The following is a 13,538-nucleotide window of genomic DNA, read 5'->3' as shown; positions in this document are numbered from 1 at the left end:
AGAAAAGTAATACTTTATTAGGATAGACATTTTATGAATATGAGTTCAGACAACTAGAACAACAACCAGAAATGTAAGGCCAGTGAAAAGGAAAAGATAATAATATATATAACATATAAAATAATACAGGCAAGTTTATAGATGATGATATAAAAGGTCATATCGGTTTCAGCGGCTCTGACTCTCTCTCTTTGAGCGCAGTTTATTTGTTGGGGGACGAGAGGAGAGCGAGGCTCATGAGAACATGGGCAGAAAAGTGGAATGTGTCCGGGGAAAAACCATGCGCTGCTTTGTTGGTGATCAATAAATCAATCTTTAGGAAGCCTGTGCCACAAAGCTGAAATTGGGGTAATGTGGCTTGGTGCCCGTTGGGAGCCTGGTAGCTGTGTTCATAACCTTCAAACGGGACAGTTTTATACCATTGGCCAGTGAGTCATAAAGTTGTCAAATCAAGAGGAAATAAAACCCTGAATTTGTGTTTCCGCTGGCAAAAGAATCATTTGAATACAGAGATTTTCTCCAGGGAAAAACACGACAGTGGTGGTTTGAAACACATGTAGCTTTGTAACTACTCTATCATCACCACCAAGTGTGTTGGCCCAAACCATATTTCCTCGTTATAATCCCATTAGGATGAGCAGTTGGTCTTTTAGGGGCACCAACATTCCACTCACAGTCAAAACTAGACCACCAATCCAACAAAGGTCATTGCTCGCGATTTACGGGTTTCACACAACGCCTCCCAGGAGCACCATAACATTCAGCATTAAATTACTCATCCTGAGTGATGGCGTTTGACTGGGGGATAGCACCACCTAGACCAAGGAAACTTGGCTGAGAGATGAAAGACATAAGCTGTCGCTACATAATTCAAAATTCAGATGAGCGTGCAAATATCCACTGTGGTGCAGCTGCAAACTCAATTATCACTCTTTAATCTGAAGTTCAAAAGAGGGGAAATAAATCATTACAGTCATTCATTAAAATAAGAGCAAAAATAAACAAAAAATTAAAGTTTTGCCATGTGTTATTCCCTGTGTATTCTACATACTCTATACGCAGTAACTTACACAACCTGGCTTTCTCAGGTCCCACACAGAGGTGATTTGGTAAAAGGGCAACTTGTACTTTTGTTCTGTTTTTCTGAAGAAATAATTCAATGAAGACTGTTAATGTACAGCACTTTTATACATTTTTATATACCTGATTACTCAATTCAATTAGTCGCTTGACAGAAAATTAATCTGCAACTACCTCCAGTGCACATCTACATCTCTACCTGCAGAAATTTGTTGCTTTCCTCTGTTTTATGTCACTGTAAACTGAATATGCTGTTTGGAGCGTCGGTCAGACAAAACAACCAATTTGGAAACATCACTAAGGGATTTATGAAATGATTACAAGCATTTTTGTACTATTTTCTAGCGTTTTATAGACAGAGACATAACCTTTATTGAAAACTGTTGTCACATGTACGTCACATGTTAGAAATCTGAAATAGAGAAAAAAAAACATCTAGTTCAAACTTTGTTTTCATTTTGATCTGTCAGCCAATAAAACGCACCAGCAAACGTAATGGAGAAACAATATTATTTTAGATTTGACTGGAAGAACAAAAAGAGACATCCTTAGAGGTTCAGAGTTCAAAAGAGGAAATTATTAGAAAAAATATTTTAGCGACTTACTTTGGGTCATTTATTAACCTCACCTCTCCCCAAAACAAAGTTTATACCTCAAAGTGAAGGTGCTGGGCGTAAAAGTAGGGCTAGCTGTCTGCAGGACTTGTTTAGCCAGTGAGTAATACCCACTGAAGCCTGGCCTATATTGAATGAGATGGCTGTGGGGCAACAAATCCCTGCAGGCCTTCACTGCATTATCCAACTTTTCTGGACCCATGCCCCAGTCGTGAGTGAATTAGCTGCAGCAATTGAGTTATTGCTGCCTCCAATTTGTACACAACGTATTGAACGGCTGTTGCAGCCATGTCCTCATTGCTTGTTGAGCATTCTTCCTTGGGCCAACTGGGCACAGGAGCCTCGCCAATGTTTCAGCTCTATATCAAACCAGCCAAAGGATTTATGTTATGATGACAAATGGTCGAACAGAACATGCAACATAATATCTGACAGCCATGACAGGAGACAATGTGCATATTTGGCTTAGAAGTGTACTATTAAGTTTTACTGTTGCAACCTATTCAAATTACTTGTTTTGTTCAATCTATAGTCCAAAACTCTAAGATATTCAGTTTGATATGATAGAAGAAAGCCAATTCACATTTGAGAGGCAATGTTTGGCATTTTCGCTTAAAAAATTGCATAGATGATTAATCAATTCTGAAAATTATTGCTACAATTTCTCTGACAATCGACTAATCGACTCATCATTGTATCTCTGTGTATCAACGTCATTTAGGGTTCTGAAAAACAGGAAAAAACAAGAAAGAAAACAGTTTATTTTAAATGATAACTCCTCCTGAACATGGTTCTAAATAATGTTTCTTGACCTCGAGTCTAATACAAACTAAAATGTAAATGTCAAGGATAAAAAAGGTTGTTTCTGTGATAATGTCAACCTGTTTTCTTCCTGAAAAGCTGAGATACATGGTTCCTTCAGCACACTTTACACACGGGTCTTGATCCCCTCTGCCAAGGACCTCAAATGTAAGCAATGACTCTATTTACCTCACTGGGGGCCTCTAACAGGCATAAATATTTGCTCACTACTAAAGCAGTGACTCATGACATTTTGAAAAGGCTTTTAATGTGCAGCCCTCCTGTACACTAAACATGACTTAAAAGGATGAGCACACCACCGCCTCACTCCATTATTAGTGTTAAAATACACAACAGGTGGGTAGTTAGGCAGACTGGCAGCATTTTCCTGTGATGTGTTGCTGCTGCTGCTGCTGCTGAAAGAAAGAAGAATGAAATCAAGCGCTATCAGCAATATAAACAGCAGGATAAAAATCTGTCGCTTGGATGTTGGATGGAATATTTGGAGGGTAAAAATGTCATGAAGAGCTTTTACATTAATGGTGCAGGACAGAGAAACTCTGGGGGGTGAAAGGTTGACAGTGAAAATGTAACTTTCCAGGTGCATCCAAAAACAAAGGAGTTCACTCACTTGCAGGAGAGCTGATTTATACCATGTATGAAGTAACAGTCGCCGCCATTCACACAGTAGGCCTTCTCTGTGTCGTTGCATTTTCTGGCGTGGCCTGAGCCTGGAGATAGCGTTGTGGTTACTGAGAAAAAAGAAGAAAGAAAAAAAACATTACCACCAGTTCCACTTGTCTGAACCTTAATCCATCTTTTCTTCTTTGTGTAAGTTGTATTCTCCTAATACAGCCCCGGTAAGATAAATGGCGATTTAAAAACAAAAGGAGGCATCATGACACATGATCACACGCAGGACCTTCATTTAATATGAACTTGGCTGTTATTGTTGTCCGAATGATAGTCTTACATCTCGACAAGTATTCTCAGCGTTGCTCGTATTATACACTTGTATTTCCACGAGAACTCTTAAGTTTTCCATCCACAAATGTAATTGTGTCTCTAAGCAGTGTTGACACTATCTCAAGAAGTTCTATGAGCAAAGATAAATATTTCCCTGACACAGCGTAGGAGTTGTTTATACGTTGACTCAGGTCCTTGGAATGGCCCAAAATGTCATGTATCTGCACTTAATCCCCCTGACTGAATAGATATAATATGTTTGGGATGAAGTCTGCTTATCAGGACGAAAGCAGGGACGTTCAAAGGAAGGGGAGTGCTGAGAGAGGTGCGCAGTGGCAGGATTGGGCTTGAGAAGGGCGGAGCGTGCTTCGCATGTCAGATGTTGACACGTGATTGCAACTGTGTACCTGCTGCCAGACGCTATTAGCACCTTGGCAGAAAGTGACAGCTTGTTGGTAGGAATACAGAAGTTTCCGGAAGACCTGTGCAACTACGATACGTCAGCTTCGGCGGTCGTGTCATGCAGAATGTTGTGACAAGGAATTTCACTGGGATTTGATTCAGCTGGGCCACTGGCTCTGACATATAGTAGGCTGTTTGCCACCAGCGCTAGATTTCACAACTCCCATTTATTACACAGTTGGAGAAGTCAGCCTCTGCATGGAGACGTGTGCTCTGCCTTGTTCAGAAGCACACTTCTGGTTTAGCTAAAACAACAGTGGTTAATTCCCGTGCTAGCTAGCATAACAAAGCAAATTGATGACATCAGCCCGCGCTTCACTTGCCAGTTTGAATAAGTCCAAGCACAATATTTTCACTACAGCTAGAAATGTTGTGTTATTTGTCAGTAAATATAATTTATTACCAAAATGGGATGGGATTCGCTCTGCACAAAGCTACTGTGTTACTTTAAACATACAGTCCAGACACATATCAAAATCTTCCCTTTGGTGATTCTCAGGTGGTTCACATGCTCTGGCAGACACAAAGGTTTACTATTACAAACATCCATCCAAACAAGTGATAAATCTGCAGCTGGTTTAATCTGAGGAGACGTGCTGATACCGTACAAGATGTGATTTATGAGTGACCTTTCTTTTTCGTAGTTAAAAAAAGTTATATATTTGGGCTCGAGTCATAAGCTGTCATGTTATCATTCTGCCGATGTTCCCCAAAAATGATTTAATGTTTCCAGCATACCACGGCGCCCATCCGCTGTCACCTCCAAATTTTTCCAAAAACATTTCCAGGTCCACCAGTTAATCAGGACTACCTCATCGTCACACCTGACCTCTCGCTTGGAGTGCTGGCGTGTAAAACACCTCGTAAAAAAAGATCAGACAAAGCTGTCAGGAAGAAGGAACCTGAAAACATTGTAAAAAAAAAAAAAAAAAAAACCCTCCTATGCTCAAAATAGAAGCCTTGTGCAGCCTTTCACCATGAAACACGCAAAACAAAAGGCGGCAAAAACAGGCTGCATGAATCTCTATCTGGGGCAGCAGCCGATCCCGGAACGCAGAGGTGGGAGGGAGGGGAACGTCCTGGACAGCTCATCATCAGTCCTCTGCAGGGCGGGCTGACACACAGACAATCACACTCGCACATAATCTCCAGTCCACCTGGCTTACATGTGGGTGGACTGTGGGCGGAAAACAGACGACCCGGAGAAGAACCCACAGGAGGAGGCAGAGAACATGTAAACTTCACACAGAGAGGATCAAGGCCAATATGTGAACCTAAGACATGTTCTGCTGTCAGAGTTTATTTGGCTACTGGTCAGACCAAGTCTGCTTCACTGCACTCGCCTTTTCACTCATTCTCACCATTTTCATTTTCAGCCTAGTTTTTTCTATTTGGTCACAGATTCCTTTTTGCATGGCACCTTCATGGATATTGATCTCTAAATTAACATCTCTGTGTTTCTCTCAGACAGGTTTGGGTTAAAAAGGACCTGGAAGCCAATTAAGGTACAATATACATATACACAAAGTCAAAACTAACACATAAAAGAACAGATCAAATAAGCAACATATAAAATAATTAAGGTCTTGAGAGATGCTTTGAATGAGGGCAGTGAAAGTTCCTTAGGTCAGCTATTCCAAAGGGTTGCAGCCCCAACTGCAAAGGCCCTGTCACCCTTGGTCATAAGCCTTGATTGGGGAATAGCTAATAGGGAAATTAGAGCAAACTATGGGCGGGCTGGTGAGTAATGATTACAGGGTCAGCCAGGTCGCTTGGTGCCATCATCATCATCATCATGCAAGGTCTGAAAAGTCAAGACTAAAATTTTTATAATCAATTCTAAAACAGACAGTGAAGAGACGCTAAAACAGGGATAATATGATCATGATTTGGGGATTTGGTTAAATGTTTGGCAGCTGTGTTTTGGACACCCTGTAGCTGTGCCATCATGTTTTGGCCAAGGCAAGTAAAAATGGCATTATAATAATCCAGATGATTGTGCCAGACTTTTAACATGGGACTCGAGATTGAGGCTGTGATCTAAAATAACTCCAAGGTTCTTAACAGTGGGTACAACATGATGAGCTTGAGAGCTGGCAGAACTTGGCCATAAGTGTGTTCAGGGCCTATAACAGGTATTTCCATTTTGGAGATGAAGAAAAATTTCTGCCATTTAATCCCTTAACCGCAGCAAGACAATTACTGTATGGAGGAAAGACAATTTAGCTTATTCAGATGGTTTGCAGGAAAAGTGGGTGTCATCCATGTAGCAAGTGATACATACTGGTGAATTAATCTAATCCTTCTCCATTGCTGTTAAGAAAGACTCAAATCTTTACTTGGATGATGGCATGTTAGTACAGGATAAAAAACCTACAGTCCAAGAAGAACCTCACAGGGACGGACTTGGTTTTAGACCCAAACAGCTGTAGCACAAGTCCTTTTTGCTTTGCCATCCCGCTGAACACTCCCAGGTGGAGAGCCCCCACATCCCCCTTCAGCAGGCAAGGTTCATTTACCTAAACAATAAACATCACCGCCATCACTGCCCGCCTTCAAAAGCTTCCAGGAAGAGCAGAGACACTTTTCCGTGGACATTATTTTACCCTCAATGCAGTTAAAAAGGATAAAAAAACCCAACTCAGCCTTGTTTGGATAATTCAGTGCACTTTGAGGGAAGTCTCACACTCAGCAGCACTACAAACAACATCAAAACAATGAAGGTATTGCACAGGGGCTAAAAAGTCAGTGTGTATTAATCAGCTTTATTTCTATTAAGTATGAGAAAGGATTTCATATAAATCCTGTCAGATAAAGGTAACAGTTTCTACAACTTTGAGGAAATTATCGTTTAGCTCTAAGGTGCCACGCGGACTGGGAGGAACCCTGAAGCTTTCAAGATGATTTTTTCCCACGACTTAGCAACGTTCAACTGACTGCTACAAGTTTCAGTGCCGTCAAAGATGGCATCTTTCCCAATACTAACAAAAACAATCCATTCGAGAACAGTTATTGGCCTGCAGTCATCAACTGACATCCAATCTGTGATACTGCACAGAAAATGTCCCAATTTTCTCCTCCTCTCCTCCCTCTCTCTGCTGTCCTCCCCTCTTTCCTTTGTGTCCTCCAATTACTCCCCCACAGTGGGGAAAAGTTCTGGTTTCAGGACATTTAGTGTGAACTTAGTCTCAGTCCTTGTCCCAAGCTTACAAATACTTCATTATAATTGCCTGGACACAATTGAACACAATCTGTGTATCAAATACTGATCATATTTGTAGCTGGACAAATGTGTAGAGATTCAACAATTCTGATTATATGTCAGGATTAAAGATTAAGTAGTATGGCTGCTTTGATTAAAACTCCTGCAGGCCAAAAGTGAGGGAACTGCAACTAAACTGATGCACAGAGCATCTGTAAATCACACACGCGCACACTTCAGGTTTTACAATAAACTTGTAAAGCTTGACAAAAGTATGTAAAAACCTGCTGAGCAGCAGTAAAGATCCGGGCAGGGCCCTGAGATGCCATGGACTTACTGCTTCCTGTCTTCACCTGCAGCCAGCGCTCAGACTGAGCGTCCACGTCCTCATAATAAATACTCTAACCAGCCACTGTGGTGTGCAGATCAAGATGAAAAGGTCGCTGATATCTATTTCTTTTTAAAGTAATTATTGTGCAACCCTATCTTCTGGAAATGATGTTTACATACTACTAGTTACTTGTTTCTTGGTTAAAGTTAGGGAGAAACTGTGATCTGAGTTAAATTTCCGAAAAAAAAGTCAAAAGTGACTCTGAGGATGAGATGTGTTCATTTTGTTCTTTTTTTACCACCAAAGTGCTCTTGCTGCACTAACCATAACCACACGAGGGATTCGACCCTGGCCTTTCTTGTCAAAGTTCTGCACGCCATGTCATGAAATCACCTCCCCACAACATGCATGTGGTACAAAAATGAAGCGCTGCAGGGAAATACTTTGCTGGGGAACATCCAGGCAGCAGTTATGTTTCCCTGCAACAAAAAAGAAACTGGGGCAGCAATGTGCGGTATATAAATGTAAGCAGGCGGGTTTGGATTGTGGCATTTATGACGATTTTAAATCCACATGGTGATGCTGACAGGGTCAAGAAATCACTTGAAAGTCAGAAAAACGTCTGTTGCCGATTGGACGATGCACAATCCAAGTGCCTCCTAGAGTGGAGCATATCGGAAGTAAATGATGTGTTCTTACAACAAGTAATGTTTGTATTGCAAAACCCTTATTAACAAACAACAACATTATGTTTTGAGTTGAAAGGCCATTCACTGACAGACAAATGTTACCTTTTAAGTTGTGGCGAAAGCTTCCATTTGTATTCAGTAAACACTGAATCTCCTTCTCTCTGTCTAAATCTAACAAAGGACCAACAGCGAGAGTCGTAGTGACCCACAGATTTCTTTTGGCCCCTTGTCCTCAGTCTGACTGCACTTCAACGTGTAGAAAACCAGAAGAAATGACAGAGTCTCACAGCGCTGGCTGTTGCTTTCTCACTTACTGGAAAACCCATACAAGGAGAGGTGCACGCAGACAACATCCCAGTGATGAAACAAGAACAGTGTTTTCTTTCTGAGGTGATCTGGTTCAGCCAATACAGTGTTTACTCAGGCTGCACCACATGTTTACCCGAGATTAAAACTAATGACAAGGCCTAAAAATTTATTGACATGGTTCGAGATACACATACAAACAGCAGAGGAGCATCTCATTTAGGGCTGCATGATGCGTATTAAAATCACAGCACCGGTGTGGTTGTAATATGGCTTGTAAGGTAACGTTTGACACGTTCCCTCTTCCCCATTAATGCATTTCCTCTAAATGACTACAAACCTATGGTACAGCAACATATCTGCAACCAAGCCAATGCATTTTTCCTTTGATAGGAGCAGGCATTACTTCATGACACATATTGGAAGAATAAATTGGTCCAAACTGTTATCAACACCGTTTGTTGTCAATATCTATGGCCGTTGGTTGGACCACAAACTGTGAGACAACTTTTGAGTTTTATGCGTCTGTTGACAGTCTGTGTTCGGCTGTATGTGTCAGTTCAGAGGCTTTATATATTACTCAGCGGATGATGAGTTTTCTTTTAGTCTTTAAATATCATTTGTTTTAAATGCTCAGTTGCAAATCGCTCCACTTTTGTCTGAGGAGGATGCTGTGCTCTGCTGTTGTATTTTATTGCAGTGTTTGGTGTTAAATCTGAACGGCTGATCTGAGGTGGACTCATTTGTAATCGTCCAGTGAGGCTGCTGTGAGCAGACCACAGTGATTTCTGTTGACAGTTGGTATAATAACATGTGGAGCAAATGCTGGATGTGTTCATCATTGCCATGTGGAACAGCTGTTCAGTTCGGTTAGAGTGGCGGCATTTTTGCATGTATCATAACAGGTCTTTTTTTCTATGTAACAGAAAAAAAAAACAAGTAGAGAAAGCACATCATACTGTAATATTTAATTCCAGTGATGTATTTTAAAAACCAATCAAGACACATGTTTTGTCACTTGAGGGCTCCTCTGTTCCACCTGCTCCAGTTACTCCTGTCAACTGCAGGATCGTTTGCTCTATATGCTATTTGAAGTGATAATTAACAGAAGGGCAACAGTGGACAGCACCATTAACAAAAATAGCTTTGTCTTATTTGGAAATTAACAGTTTTGTTCTGAATCTTCTTTTCTTTTCTTTTTTTTTTTTTGGTTGTTATCCTCTTTCCAGACGAGCACTTTTATCTACACCGATGCCCATGAGACAGGACAGTAATGGCGAGGCTAAAAACGGCTGATAAAAGAGAGACTTCAGCCTGATCACAGCAGTCGGGACGTTTCTTACTCGTCTTGTATTACATTTAATCACTCAGAACGGTTTCCAGCCAGAGAGCGGACTCTGTTACATGCAAAATCTTTACATGTAACAGAGAATCCATAAATATCATGCAGCACAATTCCCCACCTCTCAAAGGGGACCAGAGTTCAGGTGTATTCGTCAAGGTTGACTCTGCTTTCCTGGCTGGATGTTGTAGACAAATTCCTTTAACCCAAGGAGGAGATCAGCCACTCTGCTAAACAGTTCGCTTATCTGCACTTATGTGGCCAGGGTTTAGTTAAGTTTGCTTGGTTTTTTAACCTCAGGTTTCAACTTTCCTCGGTCCTGTAGCCCAGGGGCTTAATCTTAGTTGACGAGAGGTTTCCTCTAGGTTAGTGGGAGCCACAGTGTTTAGCCATCAGCCCTTGCCACTGACTTTGATTAATCCTTCATGGCCCAAGAACTGAAAAGAAAAGCTGGGGGTGCAAGCAGGACCATCTGGAAACCTTCATAAACATGCCTGTCTTTCCACGCTCTCCAAAGGATTCTAGGAAAATCGTAAAAATGAAAAGAGAGGTCCCCATTGCACCGTTTTTTTTCCTCTTGAGGCGCCCTGTGCATATGCAGCAAACAGAAAAGCGCTCGCACTGAATCCCAGCCCTGCGCTGCACCTCACAGCCCAGCCCGAAAGGCTGAATCGTGTAATGAAATACAATTTCAATTGGCTTGTCTATGGTGCTGAGTTATATACATGTCCCCCTAATTTATGACAAATGTTGATAATTTACTGCAGCTTGGCTTAATCTTTTTCACTTCTGCAGTGCAATTGAACAGAAAGCCATCGCAAAAAACGCAAGACAGAATCTGATTCTGTGCAGAGAGAAAGCCAAGGCAGTTATTCAACAAGCGGTGGACCGCTTCCATCTGGACTTTGTTATGGCTTTGTGTTTTCACTCTTAAAAGCAATGTTATCAGGATAAAAAGTATAAATTATCTAGCCTTTTTGGGAGTATGTCAGTGAGCGAGAACAGTGTGCAGACCGGGAAGCAAGGCAGATAAAGGGACATGAAGCTCCAAGAAATAACATGCATAACATCATAGCAACATTAAGACGCAATCTCCATCAGTCATGTAAATGCTTAATTATGTTACAAATGTAAGGTAACTTTTTATGGCCTCAGACACATGCAAAACTCATTCAGTCACACGTATATTTGGAAAAAAAAAAAGAAAAAAAATCTAATAAATGACTATAAAGTAAATGAGGTGCTAGCAGGGCAGCAGTGTGTCAACAGGTGGCACCAAACTGCAATACCACACAGGGCCTTTTAACGCTTTCTTTTATTAGATGATGTAAATCATCACAATTCAAACAAGCAGAAAATTAAGCTCAGGCTGGAAAAAAACGGTCGGATGGGAAAGTGATAAATGCTTTAAGTACAGACACATAAAGAGGATGGTATCTGTAATAGCTCTGCCACCCAGACATGCTTTTCCACAAGTCAGTTTTATGTACCAGAAAAAAGCTCTGAGCGCCCCCCTCACCTCACCTCCCGACTCCTGGCAGGGAATGTTTGACATGTCTCCTGTTACAGCTGGGACTGAGATCCTTTATCTCTGCAGCCCAATTCATATTGCATGCATTCTTACCTACACTTGTGTGGACCACATTATGTTCCTCTCTGTAATTCTGAAAGCCCCGGCTATTCTAGATGGAATGAATAGATAAGATAAACAGACAAGGAAACAGTACAAAAGAAAAATTGGTGAGTGCGGTTTTGGTTCAATATGAAGCTGTTGACAGCTTGGTCTGATGTGGTGAAAGAGGATGTGCAGCGACAGTTAAGATGATGCATGGATGAAAGAAAAGAAAAAAGACTTTATTTGTGTTTTTCTAAGCCATTTACATTACGGGAGTAGTGGTATTGAATAATGGTATTAAAGTCTATAAAGTGGAGCTGGAGACAAATTACACCAATAATAAAGCAAGATGAATGTTGGGACCTTGCCTGCACTCATTGTATTACTACAAGAAGGATCTGCTACATGCAAACATTTGCTTTTATATTTATGAAAGATTGATACTTTCCGATTTGAATTTTGTTAATTACACACAATCCATGTTTTCATTTTCAGATTTAGAAGCACAACATATTTTGACAGGAGCTCAAGTCCGGACAAATGCAGCAGCGATGAAAGAAAGGAAAGAAAAAAGAAACAGAAACAAATGAGATAAAGGCCAAGAAAAGAAAGAGAGAGAGAGAGAGAGAGAGAGAGAGAGACAGAGACAGAGACAGAGACAGAGACAGAGAGAGCTGCAGGAGTAACGCAGCGAAGAGGAGGGTTGAGAAAAGGTTTGTCGACAGGATCTTAAGTTGGAAAATATTTCAGCTTGCCAAAGCCAACAAAAAACAAGCACGCACCAACTTCCACACATACAGTATAGGCACACCCAATCAATGGCAATATCCAACATCTGTGTCTCCAAGCGTTTTGTGCAGAGTTCAAAGTGAGCCAAAGACATTTCATGTCAAATGCCCAAAGAGGAATTAAATTACTATTTACTGTGGGCAGGACGCACGAAGAACCCATTATGAATGAGAGTGCACTTAAAGCTTTTATGAATAGAAATTTATCCACAATTCAAACACCTTCAGTATGAAACAGGAATGTTTAGAAATGAACAAAATGGAGCCTGCCAGGAACATTAATCTACCACCCACTCTCCAGCAAGACTGCCACTGCCACAACCAGTGTGTCTTCTTTTATATTCTTGTCTCCTATTACCATTTTTCAGTCACATAGCTGATATGCCTGGTCTTGCCTGCCTCAATCGTCTCAGCACTGAAGCGAAATCAAAGAGCAGCCCAGTGTGTGTGATTGCACAACAGCTGCTCACGCAGAAGCAAAGTGCACTTAGGAAGGGCAGGGTATGGTGCGGGTGCCTAAACGGGTGCTGGTATGGCCCCTGGCAGGCACCAGAATGTGTGCAGCTGGCAACAAAGTGACACATGGTGTTTTCCGGACAGGGCTGTTATCCGCTCGGTCTTTTCAGAAGCGGCTCAGGCTCAGCGTGGCGCTCTGAGGAGGCCTGTTGCTTTGATTTTCCCCACTCTGAGCTGGGAAGCTATTGTTTACTGCATCCATGCGATTGCATCTCTCCCAGCTGGTAGGTAGGACCACTGCAGTCACAGATGAGCAGCAAAATGTGAGGAGGAGCAGGAGGACACCTCTGCAGAAAACGTTCAGTGACACTGTCCGTTTGTTCCTGCAGGGATGTCTGCTAAGCTGCCAAAGATTCAAATCACTGAATCACTTAGTGTAAAGGGAAAAATCCACCACATGTTTCCAGGACATATGGTCATCCACTTTACAGCCACGCAACCTGGTTTCATCTTTTGTCTGAAGTCTCCTGACAGACAGCAACACTGGTGGCAAAGGTCAGAGGAGGAGATTTGTGACTTGAAGGTGACACATTTGAACCTGAGGGCCAGGAGGAAGGATCTGTGAAAATACACTCCTCTGTTCCTCCAGCATCTGCTGCCGAAGTGCCGTTTAGCAAGACTTTTGCTCAGCTAAAGCAGCTCAGTGACCGGTAACCAGAGACGTCTCCAACTTCTACATTTTAATCTGGATAAAATGTGGAGTATTTGTGGCTGGTTCGTACTGAAATATAGCCTATACGCTCGTTTTGCTTGTTGTGTGGTGCTGTTTTACCACTGCACAAGGATTTATCATGAGGGACGTCCACACAAAGTGTCTAGTTTAAGT

General features: G+C 41.7%; 1 protein-coding gene across 3 annotated transcripts in view; it reads right to left on the bottom strand.

The window, feature by feature from the left end:
- Nucleotides 1-13,538, bottom strand: part of nrg2a (neuregulin 2a) — a 50,388-nt gene that overhangs the window by 14,571 nt on the left and 22,279 nt on the right. For all 3 annotated transcript variants that reach the window (XM_041952117.1, XM_041952116.1, XM_041952118.1), the window contains exon 4: nucleotides 3,127-3,247. In XM_041952117.1, coding sequence (XP_041808051.1) covers nucleotides 3,127-3,247 — 121 coding nt within the window. The remainder of the gene's footprint in view (nucleotides 1-3,126; nucleotides 3,248-13,538) is intronic.

This window comes from Chelmon rostratus, chromosome 14 (assembly GCF_017976325.1).
Source record: "Chelmon rostratus isolate fCheRos1 chromosome 14, fCheRos1.pri, whole genome shotgun sequence".
NCBI lineage: Eukaryota > Metazoa > Chordata > Actinopteri > Chaetodontiformes > Chaetodontidae > Chelmon > Chelmon rostratus.
This window is presented reverse-complemented; position numbering and strand designations above follow the sequence as displayed.